At 35.0% G+C, this 20,940-nt stretch overlaps 1 protein-coding gene, 3 long non-coding RNA genes and 1 other non-coding gene across 12 annotated transcripts; 3 read left to right on the forward strand and 2 right to left on the reverse strand.

Annotated features, from left to right (window-relative positions):
- Nucleotides 1-5,595: 5,595 nt before the first annotated feature.
- On the forward strand, nt 5,596-5,667 carry TRNAD-GUC (transfer RNA aspartic acid (anticodon GUC)). Its single transcript has one exon. It is a non-coding gene; the product is annotated as a tRNA-Asp (tRNA).
- Nucleotides 5,668-6,463: 796 nt separating this feature from the next.
- On the forward strand, nt 6,464-9,230 carry LOC149708970 (uncharacterized). Its single transcript, XM_089864411.1, has 5 exons — nt 6,464-6,757; nt 6,828-7,077; nt 7,246-7,579; nt 7,648-7,801; nt 7,893-9,230. Exons 3-5 carry the CDS (start codon nt 7,528-7,530, stop codon nt 8,014-8,016), a joined length of 330 nt encoding a protein of 109 aa, XP_089720537.1. The 5' UTR covers nt 6,464-6,757; nt 6,828-7,077; nt 7,246-7,527; the 3' UTR covers nt 8,017-9,230.
- LOC149708971 (uncharacterized) lies at nt 8,701-9,230 on the forward strand. The gene is made up of 2 exons (XR_016381242.1): nt 8,701-8,835; nt 8,904-9,230. It is a non-coding gene; the product is annotated as an uncharacterized LOC149708971 (long non-coding RNA).
- LOC149708972 (uncharacterized) lies at nt 8,772-10,194 on the reverse strand. Its single transcript, XR_016381251.1, has 2 exons — nt 9,246-10,194; nt 8,772-9,157 (listed from the first exon to the last, which is right to left on the reverse strand). It is a non-coding gene; the product is annotated as an uncharacterized LOC149708972 (long non-coding RNA).
- Nucleotides 10,195-12,644: 2,450 nt separating this feature from the next.
- LOC149708973 (uncharacterized) lies at nt 12,645-18,844 on the reverse strand. Of its 8 annotated transcripts, none has more exons than XR_016381246.1 (4): nt 18,490-18,625; nt 18,327-18,435; nt 15,365-18,238; nt 12,645-12,926 (listed from the first exon to the last, which is right to left on the reverse strand). It is a non-coding gene; the product is annotated as an uncharacterized LOC149708973 (long non-coding RNA). The 8 variants fall into 8 exon arrangements; XR_016381245.1 differs by lacking the exon at nt 12,645-12,926 and adding an exon at nt 18,710-18,844 and having other exon boundaries at nt 17,585-18,238; nt 18,327-18,399; nt 18,490-18,575; XR_016381244.1 differs by lacking the exon at nt 12,645-12,926 and adding an exon at nt 18,710-18,844 and having other exon boundaries at nt 17,585-18,238; nt 18,490-18,575.
- Nucleotides 18,845-20,940: the final 2,096 nt, after the last annotated feature.

Genomic DNA, 20,940 nt, shown 5'->3' on the forward strand with positions numbered 1-20,940 from the left:
GCTCAACCCACAAATATTTAACTCTCCGAGTGACGATAACTTCATGGAGAGGTATTACACTGGACGTATTTGTGTGTCTGTCACCGCGTTCGCTGTTGGTAAATCGGAGCAAACGTGTTCGTAGAAAGCAATTTTTGGCTTCTAATCGTTAGGGTTAAGAAGTACGCGGTGATTGGCTAGGGTTATTAAAAACGTCATGCCTCCCAAAGGTTTACGCAATTGCGGTTTTTCTTATCATTTATTGTGAATCAATCGCCTAGTATACCCTGAATTCCCGAAAATTGTAAAAGAGGCATACGCTTGAATTAAAACGTCAACAATAGCTATGTTTAGAATGATTTTAGGAATAAAGCTTCTTAAAACGATTTAACTAGAATTAAGGTAAATTAATGACCATAAAAAAATTATATCAAATATATTTATTTAATTATTTAAGAAAACCTCTTAATTGTGTCTCGATTCGGAGAGGTTTATTTTGGTTTCCCAACTTGTTTAACTCTACATTCGTTTACTTTCGACTTAGAAACTCCTGGCATACAATAGTACCGATTATTATAGATTAAGGCTAATGTTTACGAATGCTACACAAAATCAGTGTCGATGATCATTGTTTTATAGTTAGATGTTGCGATGTTGTCCAATAAGGCATGTCTAAACAATATAGTCTTATTCATGTCCCGTGCCCTGACCCTGTGATTCCATAGAAAAGAGATTTACAACTATTTATGACCTAAACAGTCCGAATGGGCGATATCTTTCTACAAAGACAACCCACCCAGGACACTGGCCTGGAGCTACTCTAATAAACATTTATGGCCGTCAACTATTCGATTTTGTACTCCGTTTAGTTATGTATTATCCAAACCGTGTTATGCACTGATAATTTATCTGTTAGAGAGTACCCCGGACACACGAAAAACAAGTAGCGAAAGCGAAACGAATAGAACCGCAGTCAAAGAAACAATGACATTATGATACGTAATTGCACTAAAGGAACTACAGGGTTAAAAAAGTTTTATATAAGTTAAAGTTTAGAAATTAACTCTGTTTGTTCGACATTTTAGCGCAAGAACCTTATAAATTAAAAATAAGAAGTTTAAATGATAACGTAAGAATGCCAAAAGCAATGTACTAAAAAATGTATCCTACCTGAGTGCCAAATTTCATCCAAATGCTTTTAGTCACGTAGCAAAGATCCAAACTGACAGGCTTTCATATTCATGATTTTATGTATTATTATAGCCTTGATGTAATAAGTTTTACAACCTTTTCACACTGGAAATCACACGTAGTATTGCGAAATGGTTTTTTTGCTCTTGTTACTTTCCATGGAAGAACGGTTGAACGTTTGTGAGCCAGTATTCACCATGCTTAATAGCCAAGCGAGAATAAACGTACTTTAAAACACTTTCTGCTTCTAGTTTTGCTGGAACGTTGGTAGTTAAAGAACTTTACAAAAGATGTAATGTTTTTGTCCATCTTGGAAAATGGTCAACAAGTACAGGACCCATAACATTATTTGTACTACAGGAAAATAGATACTAGTTGTGCATTGAAACTTATACACTTCTTTAGCACTTATTATAAGACTCATTCAATGTGAAATAAAATATCTCAAAATCAAGTACTACTCAAAGCCTGCTAATATCTTAAAAGTAGGTTTTGCAAATTTCGTAGAGCTAGCTGGCTAGTGGAGTTGACATAGGTAAAACCTCATAGATACTGTTGAAGCAATATCTGTTGAGGCACTGTCAAAGGCTTAGTAGTTAGTTCAAACGAAATGGGGAGACAAACTACAAATTATAAAGCAATGGCCCCAAATCTCGCATCGTTATAGAACTATTTCTCAATAAGGCAGTAGTATCACAAAGTTTTGGTAAGCGTCACACTTATCTGGTAGACTTATGCTAGTAAACATAAGAGAACAAACACGCTATGGCTTAGAAACTTGAAACGTTTCTACTCACTGAACATTCGGCTGGATCCTTTATGGGGGTTGGACGGGAAATGGTCGGCGGGTGGCTAAATGTTTCAATACTTACGCTTCTTCTACAAAGTATGAAGTCTTAGTACTAGGGAAGCTGGCCAGTTCTCGGAATTGGACCGCCCATTCCGATTTCCTGAGGGCTTTGTAGCTCCGAAATATCTTATATAGAGAGCAATACACGGTGCGAATTCGCCAATTGTAATAATAATTTTTTTTTTTTAAAGTGGAGAAGTTTTTTAGCCATTTCTCAAATTTTAATGAATATTTTGGTAATCGAAGCAAAGTTTGTTAGTGATTTGTCAAATTGTAATGAATATTTTGGTAAACACAATAAAACTTGATTTTGCAATGAAGATTTGGGTTAAACGTGGCTAACTTTGCTACTAATTTCAAATTAGATGATAACAGACATAGGCTGGAACTAGATTGTCTCTCTAAAATATCGTAAGACAACTATTTCTGGTTAAGCATTGCCATAGTTTAGTTTTCTACTCATTCTTTACTTATTCTGGCAAGTATTGTAGACATATGAGAAATCACAATACTCCGACAAATACGGACTGCAGTGCATTCTTTACTAAGAAAACAAAGGTAGTAAAACTTCCAGGTCAAAACAGTACACCAAGGTTGAGATTGCCAGGCCAAAATAACCATCCAAGAAGAGATTTACATTTGCTGTTTTCTAAGTTTAGGTCAACTCCGTTGGTGTCTGAGACGCCTACGTGGGTCCTGTGTCAGTCTTCTCTGTCTTAAAGGGATAGCAGAATATAAATTGAAACGATTACAAAAATAAAACTTCGACATAACGCATTTCATTTGGGTTCAGTTCAACTAATCTTTGGCGATCGACATCGTATGGAAAACGACACTATTAAGGTGTGAACATTTGGCTTCAAGAGGCTCACTCTATGAAACTAACGCCAGTCACGTGCTACAGATCATTTCCACCAGCATGTGCACGACAATGTTATGACGTCATTAGTTATGTAACTTTGCGTTTTCGAAATGTTTTCCATTTAACTCAAAAGGGTGACTTATCAGGCTGAATTTTCACATTTTGAAGAATTTAAAAGTATCAAATCCTTGTGTGTATAGTCGAGATTGACGCAACTTTCCCTTTAGGAATTTTATAGCATAGGGGTGATATTCCAAGAAGCACACTGAGACACCACCGCTCGCTTTACGGTTGGTTGAGTTCAGGAATGTAGCATCCATGCTCTCCTTTTACTGCCGTTTACAATTTATAACTAAATATACGACACAGCCTACTTTTCGAGCCTATACTTAGAAGATAACATTGACGCGTTGCTATATGGAAACCAAAACAACAACTTTCGGTTTTTGGATTTAAAATTTAGATCTTAAGGTTATAAGGTTAATAAGGTTAATATTCATTAGCCTTGGTTCTAAAATTTAGACTTCGAAAGCATAATGAGAAGAAAGGTTCAAAGTATGGAATAGGAATAAATTGCCAAGAAGTATACAAATAAGGGCGATTAAGAACACTGCGGGAATTAGAACCCAGATCAACAATATTTGGGAAATTCACTCACTGACTGTGTATACAAAACTCATTGACTTACGATGCTGATTAAGGAAATTAATCTTCAGTACTAGATGCTTATAATAACGTTTTTTCAAAAACCAAAAGCAGACATTTTGAAAAATGGAAGCTAAAGTTTTTACAACAATCTGTAGAATTCCGCAAATAAACAATCTATATGTATTTTTTATTATTATATATGGTTAAAAAATTGCAATATATATCAAGTTGTTAGACACTTGTTTTTGGAATTAATTGTCTTTCCCACTAAATAGGTTAGAAAATTAATGAAAACATTCACCATTCTTTTATCTAAACCGTCACTAAGGGTTTGAGAGCCAGGAATATTTGTTAGTTATAACTTTCATATATAACAATTTATATTTAGTTTAAATTGCGAGTATTCCGGAAAGTCCTACCCGGCATGCACTACAAAATTGGTAAGTGAGCAAGAACCAATCAATAATACTCTAACGTCCCTAATGCCTCAAACGCTCAACTATTTTAAAATAATTCCTTTTGGTTCAACTGTTTTTAAGTCAAAAATAATCGTCTGCAAAAACTTTAAATGTCAAGGTGTGCGAAGATTGGACGCGAATTAATCAAGATATCGGGTATCTTTATTCCAAGAGAAACATTATAAATTCATAAGTATAGTGTAAAATTTTAAAACAAAGCGAGTGGTTCTCACGCCATCTTAAAATAGTTATAAAACCACGTTATAAAAATGAGGGATTAGTTCCCACTTCTCCCCTGTCGAATCTAAAGTTTCCCCAAAAAAATGTCTAGCGGCAGGTGAAAAACAATCTACACACCGCATACCTGCCATTTCGAACCTCTAGCGCCTCAACCTGAGCGCGTACCACTGAATAAGTTCCGTTTCCCACAATATCCACACCCAAAAATGGCTCTCAACTAGCGCTAGCGGTAGTTTTTGAACTACGAATTTAAGTTTCAACTCGGCTACGAAGTAGTTCAAATGATTCTCTGTTTCTGACCAATATAATCTTCTTACACGTGATGCAAGTGTGGTATATTCCTGGGCAACACGAATTTTACCTTAATATACCGCCAGGGACTGTAAATATTTTTTGTTGGCTCAGAGCAAGGCGGATGTATACATTCTCCTAGCTCAGAGGCAGTGTTTACGTCCTCCTTATTCTCTGTTTATCAAAAAGGGGTTTCGCATCCCCCCAGTGTTTCCAGGCCATTGATGGGTCAAAAGATTGCAGCAGTTCAGTTTGAATCAGTACTTGACCAACTTGATTCACAGAGAGCCAGACAACATTGCACTGAATTTAAGCTGAGAGAGGGGGTAAGGAAACTACATTTCTTTGGCGTTACATACAGAGAGTCAGACGACGTTGCGTGGTTCGTATCTCATGTTTCAATGCACAAATGCTAGAGTTAGAAAGGCAGTTTTTACTTCGTAGCCGAATATTTCTCCTACAATCTCTCCCCGATTTCTCTGATCTTTGGATGACCCTTTGCAGGGGGTCATTTTAGTCGAGGCCCTCGGATGCTATTCAAAATTCTCCCCATTGCTTGGAATGAAGGCCTTTGCGCTAACACTACGCTCCCTCCCTCCTTCTCATTCTTTACCCTACTACACTTTTACCAATGCCGACTTCATTGAAACAATGATTGAAAACAAGTATTTCCGATCTTTCTTCCATTTATAAAGTATGATTAAATGCCACAAGTTCTCATGGTGCATCAGTTTTAACATATATTTTTCAGAATACACTACGTTGTTACATTCATTCAATTGCAGCCTAACTTCAAAACATTATTCATACATTATAATTCTAAACTATCGGATTACGATAACAGCATAAGCCTATTATAGTCTCCTTATGTATAAGTCGAGATTATTTTGGTAATATTTCTAGTTGGGAGGTGCCTCCTGGTGGCGGATTCACGGGAAAGAGAATCAATGATAACCTACTGTGATCTCTATCTCTACCCGTAACAACAATGAATCGAGGAACATAATCAGTCGGGAATGCATTGATTATTAAAAGCCTTTTTACTTATATACGTAGTTAACAGCGAATATAACAAGTCCTCGGTAGTATAGTGGTGAGTATTCCCGCCTGTCACGCGGGCGACCGGGGTTCGATTCCCCGCCGGGGAGGACATTACTTTTTTCAATTTTTAAAAGTGAAAAAAACATGGATGTATTTTTAACTTAGGTTTTGTTTACTCCAAAAAATCCTAATTAATTTCAAAAAGTATATTTCTTTTATATCTAAATTTTGCAATATGTTGAAATTTAAAGCACTAGGTCTATAGGCAATGATAGGTACGTTTTTTTTATCCATTCACTGATTTGTCTCCTTGAAAAATAATTATGATATATATGTAGCCTCCAATGAAAAATAATATGATAATAACTTATCGCATTTTATCATTAATTTTCGTGAAAATACTAAAATTAGTATATAATGTTATATTCGATTTTCTTAAAATCTTTTAATCAATGAAAATACTTTTACCGACTAAACTGCCATCTATCTCCTTACACGAACATCGTTCAGTACATTGAAATTCAATGTTCATTAATGATTAATTTTACCCTGAAAAGAAATACCTCTCAATCATGTATATTTAATTTAAACATGAGGTAAACCGATGTTGATGAAAGTATTATCTATTGTTACTCCTGTTTAAAGACATAGATGTCGCTAGAAACGTTTATATAGATTTTGTTTTTTGAATTTGAAAATTTTCGCGATTATAGATAGTTTTCACACATGGAGGATTCATACCATTTACACCAGGAAGCCCGGCTATCTGGAGGACAAAAGCAGACGGGTTTTTGTCCGCCAGATAGCCCGGCCTCCTGGTGTAAATGGTATGAATCCTCCATGTGTGAAAACTATCTATTGTTTGTTTTACACAGATACTTCTCTTATAGAATGGTTTATGATTAACCCTTGTAAATATCAATTTCAGTAAATAAATTATGATTTCCACGATTAGCCTTCTTAGTGGTAATTTCGCGCTAAGCCTACACAGAAACAGCCCTGACCAGGAACACTAGATTATTGTCAATTTCAAAAATTATTTACCCGATATCGTTTCTCATTGATAACGAAAACTTCCACTACCGCCACACCAGCGGACGACTCAGTGCAAACTTGTAGTACCAACTTTCGGATTAGATTAAAAATGTGAATGTAAATACATATCACTTGGACTTGCAAAAATTACTGCGCTAAAAGGTTACTAGACACAATGTTTGAAATTTCCTATTTAAATTTATTGAAAGCGATAATTGGGATTTTTTTGCAGATAGGCTCTTCAATTTCATGTCAAGAAAATGAAGAAAAATTCTGTGAAAAAAACAAATCAAAAAAGCACTTCATTTCACAAAGAATAAAATAAGGTCAACTCTATGAAACTGATAAAGGAAACGAAATAAAAAACATTTGGACAAACCTATTGTAGAGTATCTATAGACCAAGTAGCGCCAATAGTCTAAACTTTACGTCAAAGGGATAAGGAATGAGAAAAACATAATGCGTCCGCTTATAGGCGACAGGTAACGCTCTTAGTTTCTTTACCCTGGTTCTATTAACAAAATGAAGCATGCGGACACAAACCGATTCCATAAAATAGCGACACCTATCACTAATAAATGGAAATATAATGCGTTGCCATTTCTTTTCTCAAATAAAAAAATTCAACTTTGACGCTACTCGGTTTATAGATACTCTACCCTATTGACGCCGCTTTCTATTGGCTACTTGGAATCTTGTCACCATGGTGTAATATTTATGGATACCTACCTGCAATGTAATTCGTTCTTAATGCAAGGATCCTGCTACATCCAATGAAATTACTTCATGGAAAAAAAGTATAACATCAACAAAAGAATAAAAAAGGTTCGTGATGGACAATGTTTGAACGGTTAAATTTTCATTGCGTGCTATTTGCTAAAGCAATTCATAGATAATTTGCAATAACCCGGGTTGACTGTAATTAGAAAATCATGCAGTCCAAACGTATCTGCGTAGTTTTTACAATGATGTTGCTAGCACACGGTAAGAAAAATAAATAAATTTTTTAACAAATACCAATAAATTTACAATCACGTTGTTCAAAATTGAAGCTTTGAATGCAGTTGAATCTAGTGTTTCTGGAACCCCAAGATGCTTTGGCGAGTACGATAAATGCTCAAAATTCGCTGCCCAAGAAGGAATAAAAGCCCTACAAGTTTTATCTTCGCTGGACCAAATAGAACTGTCAAGAATAACTTTTTGCAAGTAAATGAAATTTTAAATCATAGATTGTCGCAAATGAAATATTTCACAAACCTCTACGAATCAGGAACTAAATTTTGGTCACTATATTTAGTTACAAAAGTGATATCTCTAAATGCCACGAACTGCTCAAAGGTAAAAGATGTTACAACAGCAAAATATTCCGTGATACTTTCTCGAGACTTAACGGATATAGCACTTCTTATAAATGTCATTAACGATTTAACTTCGTTGTGATTTGTACCTTTACACGATAAAAATTACATTAAAATGCTGTAGTTTTTTTAGTATTTTAATAAAATGAAAACATTCCAACTAGTTGTGTCATTCAATATAGGTTTAATATTAATTCTGTGTTATTGATGCGACTCCAACGTAGGCAAAGGCGGGTGGGTTAAAATGATTTGAAATACGTCAGAAGCACGTGGCCGAGGAGCGGCGTGGTTTTAATTCGATAACTAATACTTTAGGGAATTTGCGCTGCAAAAAACCAAGGACTAGGTATCAGTCCCACTCCATACGGAATCTTTGGATCTTTGCATCACGTGGTGCCTGTGACGTACTTCAAATAATTATTACCCTATTTGAAGTCCCTTAAACATATTTAAAGTTGAGTTACACAATATAGTGGCCAGACATGAAGCCTTGAGCTGATAGGTTTAATTCGGAATTAAGGGGTATTTATCAAACATGGTGAATGATACCCTTGATTAGGATTTAGAAGGTAAAAGACATGGGAAGTTCGAACTCTTTAAATTATTATCGTGGGAGTAGAATTTGAAAATTAAATGCGAATTACAGACAAGCTTATCAAAACCAATAAGGCGACCAAAATTATACTTCGATCTGAGAAAAGTCAATCACTGACGTCACTCGAGCTACACTTTTCCAAAAAATCAGTTTCAAATATTTTCGAATTTACTTCTTCGGTTTCAAACGTCGTGAGAAGAAAAATATTAAAAAAACGAGAAACTTTAGTTTTAATGGTTTAATAATTTAAGTTTAAATTACACTAATTATGAGTGCACCTGGAAAGTGTAAGTGTAACACTTGGGTATATTTTGTTCTATTTACAAATTGATTTAGTTTGCATTTTTCAATCAAGATATCGCTACTGTTAAATACGAGATTAAAGACGTCGACATGTTCATGTCAAACAGAATAAAGAATGAAGCTGTCAGTATTTCGATTAAAGCCTACGTCATTCACCGTAACAATGAAAAATCTATACGTGACTGCATCGAGGAGACCTTTAGACAAAAGTTTGGACGTATGTGGAATTGCGTTGTCGGAGAAGATTGCCACGAAATGTCACAGGACGAGGATTTGGGTCAACATTTGTTTTTGATAGTGGATGAGCTACCAGTATTAATTTACAAAATGTAAAACAATTAAAGATAAAAAATAAATAAATCACCGTGAAAAATATAAGTAGATTCCTTGGTACTTTTGCTTAATTGACCCATTTTCATATTTTCCGCTTTATATTGGGTTTAGTCGGGGTATCCAGTATTTTGATCCAAAGATGTTAGATACGGTGTCAACGTCAGCAGTCCACTAAAGTCCTTTTGTTTGTAGTCACAAAAACGTTAGTAACGTCTTTGTTGCTCTTAAGAAAACTAGGTTGGTCAAACACCAGACTATTTCACCCCCGACCTTTGAAAAGGGTATATTCTCGTTGCACACAAGCCGTTTTGGTCTTTGTCCAAGACTTACCAAACTCGAGCACATGTATGCCTAAAAGCTCGTGAAAGTTCGTCTGCTTCTATTTAAAGCTAAAGGGAACTTTGATTGGTTTACGTGATTATTCTTGTCTGACAAGATTTGGATTTGAAAACTTTCTAGTTTTTTTCCATGAGAAAATCCATGAGAAAACTATATTTTTTTCTTTGTTTTAATAATATACAGTTCAATGGAAACTTTAGCAATCCATCGCAAATAAAATTGTGAAGTTATTAGTTGGATTGTAATCAATAGTTTTCGTGGTTTATCTACTTGGTATCGCTTTCTAAGCGTCGAAGAAAATTCCCGGAAATTGCTAGCTTTCGTTTAAACAGTATTTGCTTTGCTTTATCAGTTTCTTCCCATTATAGAAGAGCGTCACTAAGTTTGGAAGTTTTTTTAGCAGTGGCCGGATTGAATTACAGTATCAACACCGAAATTATTTTCAAACATTAGCATTAATTGGCATCATAAAAATTGGCACAAATTGTATTTATTATGTTAGTTATGATTATTAATGATACATAAATGATGAGCTGCCAAATCTCCGTCAAATATTTAAGTAACAATTAAAAAATGATTTAGTTTTAATGGAACCATCGTTATTTAAAGGTAAAAAACATAAGCGAAAAGAAATTTACTTTCCCAGTAAAAAAGGGTGTTATTTCAATTAACCCCTGCTTTTGTTGGAACAAACACACCTCAAATCGAGGAAGCCTTCGCAGTATCCCCAGGCTTTACCGATAGAACGGCAGTGATTATGGCAGGATTTATCTCTTGGACATCCGAACCCAGCTTCTGTTACATCCACTACTATAGTTTGTAAACAAATAAGTTGCATTTAACATAATCTGTTTGCAAATTTTGCACTTTTAACTTAGCATTTAGACTACACAAATAAGCTTGAGCAAAGAGTGTGTAACTTAAACATACCCAAGGTTGAAAACGCCAAAATAACTAACAGTGCTACAAATACAGATTTCATCTTCAACTTGATTTGTTTCTGTAAATATAAAATACCACAGTGTAATGAAAGCCTTCCTTAGTGCACAGTGCGAATCTCGCTTTATTTCTTTTTTTTTTTTTTGGAGGGTTTCAATGCGAGTGGGTCAGTGGACCTCGGCAAAGATGTGATTATTCAGGTATCAGTACGTGTGTAAGCAGGGGAAGAAATGAGGTTTACTTGGGAGGTGACGGACGGAGTGTGGGGGTCAAGTCACCTCCGGCGGACACGGGGCAGTCGGCACCTATAGGGTAGGATCGCCGACATGTGTCTTATTCCCTCAAACTTTGCCGCCCAGAAGCTTGGCATAGAGGAGTGCGCCACACTCCCGGCCTCGCTTTATTTCTTCTGCAGCTTGAGCAACTGCAGAAGCGCTTGAAATATCTCGAACAAAATAATAAATCAGTGCATAAATTGATTATAAAAAAACGTCTTGGTTTGGACCAAGGCCGAAAAAACAAACGATATGTCTGAGGTTTATCAGTTGACTGAAGTTTCAGATATTGCAATTTCTTTTTAAATTACTTTTATTCCTTTAATCCTTAATCAATATTTAATTCAATCAACTTATTTTTACTGTTAATCGATCTATTCCCTCTAAATTAATTTCAAAAATTACATATCTACGCTTTTTCAAGAATAATTCCATTTTCCGAAAACATTTTATCATGAAATTAATTATTTTGAAGGGAGTACGTGTTGGGTGACGAATATTGAATATTTGAAATATTATACGAAGTGTCTAAAAAGAGCAAGCGATCTTTGATATAACTCGAAAGGAAAATGTAAATATTTGATAGTGGATGCATATATTGGGGACGCGAATTTATACATTTAACTTCGAATATCGAAATGTTACATTTTTTTGTCGCGACTATGAAGGAAAGGTTGCACTGCAGTTTCCCTCTCCGAACTTCAAAGCTTCTTGGCCATAACTCAATCTAGATTTGGAACGTCATCACCCCTTACTACATTGTTGGCGTTACAGTTGTACACCGGTTACGTATTACGCGGAATGATTTTATCAGGCGTAGAGACCATTTCCGAAAACACACAGGGGCGAGGAGACCATTGGGGTATTCTTCCTTGCACCAAGGGCCATCGTCAGACGGTGCCAAAGTTCACTACAGGCGGGAGGAAAGTCAACTCGCACTGCCTCTAGCGGTGCTTCTAAGCGAGAGGGAGAAGACCCCAATGGCGGCATCGCCCCAGTGTTTTAGTTTCTCCTTATGTAATTTGTGTACGATCGGTCCATGGCAGTTCTGGTAAGGTATGATGTGTTCAACCATTTTATTTCCTCAGGAAATAACAAGTCATCGGAACTGAGAAGTATTTCTTTTTATGTAAACTTTACCCTTTCCTTTGGTTATATTTACACCGATATCATATTTTTCCAGTGCATAAAAGGAGAGCTACCTACTAAAAGAAACAAGACAGGACCGAGGCTGTTGCTTTGTCTTAAGTAGACAACATAAGTTTATAAATTAGTTTGAGCAAAATAAATTCTTTATCATAATTTCTTGACATCAGTCTTCCCAGCAACTTACAACAGATTTAAACTTTTTTGGTGCAAACTTGAAAATTTGTCAAGGCAACAAGAATTAAAACTGTGCTTCCAACTTAGTAATCATCGACACGAAATCCCTTCAAAATAATTAATTTCATGATAAAATGTTTTCGGAAAATGGAATTATTCTTGAAAAAGCGTAGATATGTAATTTTTGAAATTAATTTAGAGGGAATAGATCGATTAACAGTAAAAATAAGTTGATTGAATTAAATATTGATTAAGGATTAAAGGAATAAAAGTAATTTAAAAAGAAATTGCAATATCTGAAACTTCAGTCAACTGATAAACCTCAGACATATCGTTTGTTTTTTCGGCCTTGGTCCAAACCAAGACGTTTTTTTATAATATCTGTCCCTTCAGTCTTAATGTAATTAAAATTTGAATAATTTCATGTTTTTTCTACCGACATACATTTGGGGTTGATCTATTTCTAATAGCTTAAAGAAGTACTTAAGTATAGTTAATTATATGAACTCATATCCAATAACATAGTTTTCGAAAAGCATATAATGTTGTACTTTATATATGAAGTTAGTTCAAAAATGACAGTATTTGAAATGTAGAATAAATTTTTTTATTTGTTGTGTACACTCTAAACATATATCAATGAGAATTTTTGAGGAAATGCATCATGAGTAGAAGAGCTTGAAGACGATGTCTATATAAGCATATTGTGTTGTACTTTATTTATGAAAAGTTTAAAAACGACGGTATTTGAAATATGGAAGAAAAATATTTGTTTCGTACACTGTATACATATACAGTGTTGTCGAGATCAGACCAACAGCTTCCTTTATGTACAACCCCCAATACTGCCAACGGGTGATGTCGTGCTAAATTATACAGGGTGTAAATAAATGTTTAGAATTCATGTTTTATTGTATTTAAGTGACAACGAGTGGCAAGATACACAAAGAATACAGGAGAATATGCGTGAATGCAACAAAATATTTTAAAGCACAGTCCTACGATTAGTCTTAGAACCTGGGCCTCAAATTGCAACCTCTAAACTGTTTAGTAAACAACTCAACGTAAATATTCGAAGTGTCTACCATTGTGGTTGAGGCACTCTTCCAGATGACTGTCCGTGTCTTGCATTACATTTGCAACCACTAAACTCATGACGCATGGCAAGACTAATGGTATTGCCGTCTTAGGTACTTCTCGTCCGTTAAGGCTTGATGTAGGGGGATATGATTATGCCTGTAGTAATGCCCTTGTAAACTGGCACGAACAGTAGAATGGCTTAGTGCAACTTCTTGTTCCACCGCTCTACTACAAGCATGAGATTGGCTTCAAAACTTTCTACGATGTCAAAGTCTGTATCCTCATTACAGACTATACAGTCTCTTCTACGTTCACGATCTTGCACTATCGAAATGACGAAAGTCCTCGCACCCAAATGTCGGTGTGGAGACCGTTCGGCATAAAGCACTACCTTTAGTTGAACCAGAGAGAATTTTACACATGTGTAAAATTCTCTATGGTTGAATGTTACCGCGACCTTCACCCAAAATAAACTTGCTAATCAATTTTTCCTGGTTAGAATAAGTTGGCATTTTGCTAGGAAACGAGACCAACTACTGTAATTCTACTACTTAGCGACACTGAAAGCCCCTTTATATCTAAAAAGACCGGAAGTTCCTCAAAGTTGAGTTTTCAAAGATTGTCAGCTTGAGCAGCAGGTCATAGTATGTATAGTGGTGAAGGTCGCTTTAACATTCGACACGTGACACCACGGTATGTTTGGTCCTCCAATGTCCTGACCCTATAGGTCCAAACAATTACCATCCAGTTTTTCGGCTCAGCGTTGCGGTATTGCCGGTCCCATTTGAAATACAATTTCTGTAGTGTTACAATTTTAACAATACGCCTGTTAAAAAGGCACAAATACCGAAAAAAGAAACCATTGTAATAAAGGTCGGCCCCCTAACCTTAAACTATGAACAAAATAAAGAAAACATAAAGGTTTCTTTGGGAATGACTTTGAAGCAGAAGGTCCGAGTTGTCTGAGGAACCGAGAAAAAAGGCCGTAGTGAAAACTAATCGTCGTTACGTAGCAGTTAGGACCGAATTTAATTAGTTAGTCTCGTCTTTTAGCAAAATGCCAGTGTATTCAAACCAGGGAAAATTGAACATGATGTTTACGAGGATTACCCAAAACGGCAAAACCTTTGCGTGAACTAATTGAAGCCGATCCATTATTTTTAGAAAGGTACTGTTCTCTGACGAGGCTATTTAAGGATGGTACCTTAAACCTTCATAACGTGCATTTTTGGGAGGGCATTCTTGGAAACCAAATTATCGGACCCTTTTTCTTGATAAGAAAATCTCTGAAGGCATTTACTTGGACTTCCTGCGTCATGAGTTCGTTGCTAGTAAAGTAATTGAAAGACATGGACAGATGAAGAGTGCCTGCACCACAATGGTAATCACATTGAACATTTACGTTGACGTTGATGTGTACCAAACGGATTCGATTAGAGGTTGTAATTTGAGGCCCAAATTCCAAGACTTATCGTAAGACTGTGCTTTAAAATTTTCTGTTGCTCCCCCCACTTGACTGGTATGCTAGGTGGTATTTCAGTAGAAGAAAATTTATTGAATTAGGGATAGCGAGAGATGGCTAGTGATATGGCTTAGTTATGGGCTAGACGCCCTTGTTTTATTGGCAACATTATTACATTGAATGTTGCCAGATTAAATTGTTGCTGGTGATTTGGCGAACTATGCTAATGATATATTAAAATTTAAATGGAAAAGTTTCATTTTGACACATTCCTTACCCTAAAATTTTGTGTTTGGAGCCTATTAATGCATTATAGTGATAATGTAATTAATTTTAGTGTTAAATAGGAAAACATTTAGGCTGAAAGAACAACTGGCGTAGTTTAATCTTATTTTGTTATTTCAGTTAAGGGTTATCTATAGTTACCCAAAAAAAACCTGTTGTTTTCGATTAATTTTAATTAAATATGATCATTAAGTTGAAATTAACGGCTTATCTTCTTTTACTAGTGTTATTTCAGTTTATTATACGAGTTTGAACAAGAAATTCTGCAAACTTTAGAGGAGTGACTGTTTGACTCTTGCAGAACAATCACTACTTTGCCCCAAAACTTTTAAATATCACGCCTTTTCAATGGCTCTCTTTTCAAAATGGGGAAAAAAGCTTTTAAATGACAATTTAATTAATCGTAAGAATTAAACAGGAAAATGGAGGCTGGGTGAAAGATTTGTTAGTTTAATTATAAGGTATCCATGAATTTACCCAAAACACGAATCTTTCACATTCTGGGAGCACTGCCGTGCTCCCAGCCAAGTCGAGCACTGACATCCTTTTCTCGAAGCAACTCGTGGCACTTTTAAGCCCACTGTAACTTCGTGATGGGTATAGGTGAAAGTCTGAAATTTTGCTTGCCGCGAGGACTGTCAATCCTAGCTATTGTTTCCAAATTTCAAGTTCCTACCCTATATGCTTTTCGAAATATCGCAGGTGAAATTTACCTTATTTTGTCACTCACTCACTCACTCACCGATCATCAAAATTCTAAGGTACTTCTAGAGGAGATAGAAACTTAAAATTCAGGATTTAGTTTTCATTTATTTTATAAAGCACAGAAAAATTAAAACATCCCGAATTTTTTATAAAATTGTTCTTTAGATCTTTATTTTAAAACTAGATGGCGCTGCCGTCTTTTCAACAGAAATAGTGTGTGTTCTTGATGAAAGGACGTAATGGTCCAAAGTTAACCGAAAGTTAAATATATATTAAAGCTAATAGGAGTAGTAGTTTAATAGAAATGTGTCGTAACTGATGCTACATTCTTTTATTAGGATATCGCGTACAATCTTTATTGCATATTCTCTGCGGGTCGAAAGGGGTAATTCAGCGTAAATATGGACAAACGTTAGCGATTATATTGGCAAACGAAGTACCACGAGAGGGTCTTGTTTTAATATAACTACCGAAGTATAACGAGAGGGTCTACAAAAAGAAGTGAGATCCTAAGAAAAACATTACCATGTACAAAAATGGGCCAAGCCTCGCTTCGTGCCCTCTCCGCCGTAAAAGTTCTGAAATCCCATGTAGAGCCAAGTCTGCCTTTTGGTCTCATTCAATCGCCAATTGAACAATTATGTTATAAATTAAGTACTTTTCCTAATTAATAACCAATATTCTTTGACTCTATCATTATTATACATCTTTGTTCGTATCAAAAATATCGTGACTTGGCAAGCGCAGGTGTACATAAGGTTATGCATAACTCGCCTTATAAACTTGTAAATAGGGTTATGCATAACTCACCATATAATTTGTACATAGGGTTGTGCATGACTCATCTTATAAACTTGTACATATCCCCTCGACCATAAACGATTTAGTGAATATCCCTTCGACTTCCTTTTAATATTACTTACTTGCGATTGCCAAGTCACGATCTTTTTGATACGAACAAAGATGTATAATAATGATAGAGTCAAAGAAGATTGGTTATTAATTAGGAAAAGGACTTAATTTATAACATAATTGTTCAATTGGCGATTGAATGAGAACAAAAGGCAGACTTGGCTCTACATGGGATCTCAGAACTTTTTAGGGCGGAGAGGGCACGAAGCGAGGCTTGGCCCATTTTTGTACATGTTAATGTTTTTCTTAGGTTAATTATACTTGATTGAGTTTAATTTAACGGCTTATCTTGTTTATCTTGTGTGGATTTATTTTATAATAAAAGTTTCAATAAAATATTAACTTAAATTGCAATTACCCTAAAATTTTAATGTATGCGCTTTTGATGTATTTTAATGATCATTTAGATTAATTTGAAAGTGAAATAGGAAACTACTGTGGCTGTACGAAAAACTTGTGATGTTTTAATCTTAATTTGAGCATGGTTCGTGAGAGTGGATTAAGCTTAAAATTTATTTGAATTTTTTACCCTATTTGCAATGTTTAGTGCAGTTTAATATTTTTGCCATATATTCATCATTATGGTACCCTAAACTTTTGGGTAGTTTAAACAGTTTATTTAAAAGTTATTTGAGATTTTATCCAAAAATGTATATTTTGGTTTAATTTCACGTTAATTATATTTAATTGAGTTAAAATTAACGTAGGATTGTGTTTTGGCAGTGTACATTTAGGCTATAAAATGAGTTTAAATGTATACTTCACCTTAATTGCAATTTTTAGTGGAGTTTTCGATTCTCATTTTACGCTAAGTTTTGAATTTCGCGCCTATTAAGGTGCTTTCGAGATAATTTAAATTAGCTTAAGTGTGAAAGAGAAAACATGGGGCTTTACCAACGGCTTGGTTAGATACAATCTTAATCAAGGACATCATTTAAGAGTTATCTGAGTTTTCATCCAAAAAAAATGTACATTCGGGGTTTAATTTCACGTTAATTACACTTAATTACGTTGAAATTAACTTGTCGTCAGTGCTCATTAAGCTTATAAAATGACTTTTAATAAATAATTCACCTTAACTCTAATGTTTAGAGGAGTTTTTTATTATTTCCAACACATTGCGTTAAATTTTTATCATATCCTGTGCTAGGTTTGTGGTAAAGATTATCTATACAATATGTTAATGAATGATGTTATTCTATAGTTTAGCTTGAATACCAGTAATTAAATCAAATACCTATACAATTCATAGCAATTTAAACCAATAAACAAACGGCAACGTGGACTGTGGAAATAGCAAACAACGTAACCCTCCGTTTCTAACGTGGTTACGTTGAGAGAATCTGTGATGTAAACATGAAAATTATTTGACTAATTAAATTATATAACGACACTGTCCTCCTGGATTAACCAGCACCACTGTTACTTATGAATTAAACAATCCACTGTTGGTAACAAATAGTTTATAAAATGATAACGTAACATCACAGTATAACTGATTCAATAGGACCAAAATTGTTTTAACGAATAATCTGGTCCTCTACATTGGTTTAGTTTTAAGGAATTATATCACACACCTTCACAATTAGTAGCATTTTAGTGAGATTAACAAATAATGAAACCGCGTATACCTGTCCTCAAATGAGAATGTTGAGTGAACTGCGCTAACCAGTAACCTATACACCACTCTTTTAACTGCCGTAGGAAAACACATTGAACATTTTGTGATCTTTCCTGTAATATTTTGAAGTTGAATTCTTCACAGGGTGAAAACACTACCGTTGATTTCTAAACCATTAACAAATAATGAAACCCAGTATACCTCATACGTAACTCTCCGTTTCCAACGTGGTTACGTTGAGAGAATCTGTGCTGATGTAAACATGGAAATTCCTCTACATTGGTTTAGTTTAAGGAAATATATCACACACCTTCACAATTAGTAGCATTTTGGTGAGATTAACAAATAATAAAACCCTGTATACCTCAGTCCTCATATATTTGTTTGTAGCAGGAAACGAAGCAGACTGCGTATTTTTGGAATACAGAGCTGGAAATGAGCTTTTTTTATCTTGAAAGGGGAAAGACTATATAAATACTATATTACATAGACAAACTAAAATACAACTTAAGCCTTGGCCGTAAAGAACGTTCAAAAACTTACTTTAAATGATATAAAAACCTCTGTTAACTGTAATTATTTACCTGAATTACTTTTCTAGACGAAAATTCGACCTGATAACGACCTATTTCTTATTAAGGGTGCTACAGTTAATTAGAAAATACATATAAAGGTGCTCAAGCTCGGATGAAATAGTAAAGTAATCTGTCAGCGTCTACTGCTAGATAGTCTGACTCAAAAGTAATTTTGACGTACTTTCAGAATTAACTAAAATTAACATACTTAGAGTTAATTGATTTAAATTAAACTAGCCGATAGCACACCTTGAATACATAATTGTTAAATTAAGAGTATTCCGAAAAGTAACTTCGCTCTAGTTTTTCAGTTAGAGGTGGCTAAATATCACGAAAAACCCCATGTTAATCTCCATAGGAAAAATGGTAAAAGCATGTGAATTTTGCTTTAACGTTACAAAAGAGTATCAAGTCATATCTACAAGGGCCTACCGGCCCTGTAGAATAACCTACCAATAAGTTTAAACGTATCTATTGATAATTAGTCTGTCTAGTCACAAAAGCAGGTTTCATAGTTAATGTCACAAAACACAAACCATAGAGGTGTGAAAATTGTTTTTCATGTGCACGGATACTCTAGTGAGCTCGTGACGCGTTATCAATTTGGACGTCAATAAAAGATGCAATGCAAGCTCCTCCTACATCTATGTATATCATAGAGGTACACCTCTTTAATGTCTTGGGAGTAAAATAGTCAACCGCACTTGATTAAGATTGTTCATGAAATAGTGATTTCTTTTTATTCTATTTTCTGATTTTTCTCTCCACCAATAGCGTTTCTTTGTATTTTTACATGAAATTAAGGGTGGGAAAATTTGCTTTCTCTAGACTCTAACCGTGGGACTATACCGATTTCATCACTTTATATCGAGGGATAGAATTTCGAGTCGTTCTCAAGTCCTAGTAGCAATTTCTCTTAAACACATATTTGTTAACCGACCCAGCTCGGCTCGATTGGTTTCGAGCCGAGCCGAGCCGAGCTTTTAAAAGACTGGCTCAGCTCGACTCGTGATTTGATAAACCCAACTTTCACTACTGTGATATATAACATAGCTTATTTATACCCCTAATCTTTCACTATTTTATCAAATGAACTTGCTCAAATTTAAAGAAACAGACAATAAATACCTGAATATGATGTGAACTCCGAGGTTAGAAAGGCTGCTTTATCCAAAGAAAATAACACGCTCGTCTACAAGTCCGTGAAGGCTCCGGGCCTATTTATATACCGCTTTAAATAAAAGGCGGCGATTTGATTGACATCCTCCTGTGTAACGACTTTATCTTCTTGGAATTTTGATGTTGTTGCGTTGCGAAACTATTCAGAATGTTTTCCTATTATCGTCATCAATGTAGAAGTACCGACTTGAAAGAGGGAATACGATGGGTATCTGCGTCTTTGATACTAGTTTTAGGCGAATTTGTTGCAAGTCTTTTTAAAGACTTCAAAATACGAAGAAATATATTTTTTCAAATAAGAACGTAAATAACAAAACAAGTCAATAGGCTAGTGACTAGTCACTAAAATAATATTCATTGATTTCTTCTCAAAACCCCAACGTGCACTAGTATTGGTTGCTTATCTCAATCTCAGGCATATGTAACATCATAATAATAAGTATGACACTTGCCATTGTGGTAATACCCGAATTTTTAACGAAGGCTTGTTCCCTTGTTGTAGGTTGAGGTTTTGCGTGTCTGGTCAACTTTAAAACCATATTACAGGGAGCCCAGCCAAAATTTAAATTCCTTATAGGAAAAACAGGAATTTTTTTTGCAGAACTATAGGATTTTATAGGAGAAAAAATGTATTTTTATAGGAAAATATAGAACTAAAAATGCTCATGGCTTAAACTATGTAGAAAAATTTAAAAAAAAATAACATGTTGGATTTTACTTAGCGAGGAACTCAAATGCGATCTCGATAAAAGAGCTAAATTTTGATAAATTTGATTCTAAACTATATTAAAACTACGCCTAAGTCAAAAATATAGGATATTATAGGACCTTTCATAAAATTATAGGATAATATAGAGCAGGTTAGAAAATATAGAATTTTATAGGAATTATAGGGCCGCTGGGCACCTTATAATATTAATTCTAGGTGTTTATACCTATTGCCTCTGTCCACCAGGTGTCACATCTACATACCCAAAATTTCAAACTCACCACTCAGGATCCTCCTGAGAGTTATAGTTCCCTTTCCCCACTTCATCTAACCGCCTCGATTTACAACAGTC

This window comes from Phalangium opilio, unplaced genomic scaffold (assembly GCF_054372755.1).
Source record: "Phalangium opilio isolate 3A_F unplaced genomic scaffold, DU_Popi_V2 ptg000013l_1, whole genome shotgun sequence".
Classification (NCBI taxonomy): Eukaryota; Metazoa; Arthropoda; class Arachnida; order Opiliones; family Phalangiidae; genus Phalangium; species Phalangium opilio.

What these genes read in the sequence shown, in the direction of transcription:
- LOC149708970 (XM_089864411.1), top strand. Translation starts at nt 7,528, where the DNA reads ATGCAGTCCAAACGTATCTGCGTAGTTTTTACAATGATGTTGCTAGCA. An exon ending in AATGATGTTGCTAGCACACG is followed by an intron (nt 7,580 to 7,647) that starts GTAAGAAAAATA and finishes TCAAAATTGAAG; the next exon opens with CTTTGAATGCAGTTGAATCT. An exon ending in TCAAGAATAACTTTTTGCAA is followed by an intron (nt 7,802 to 7,892) that starts GTAAATGAAATT and finishes CACTATATTTAG; the next exon opens with TTACAAAAGTGATATCTCTA.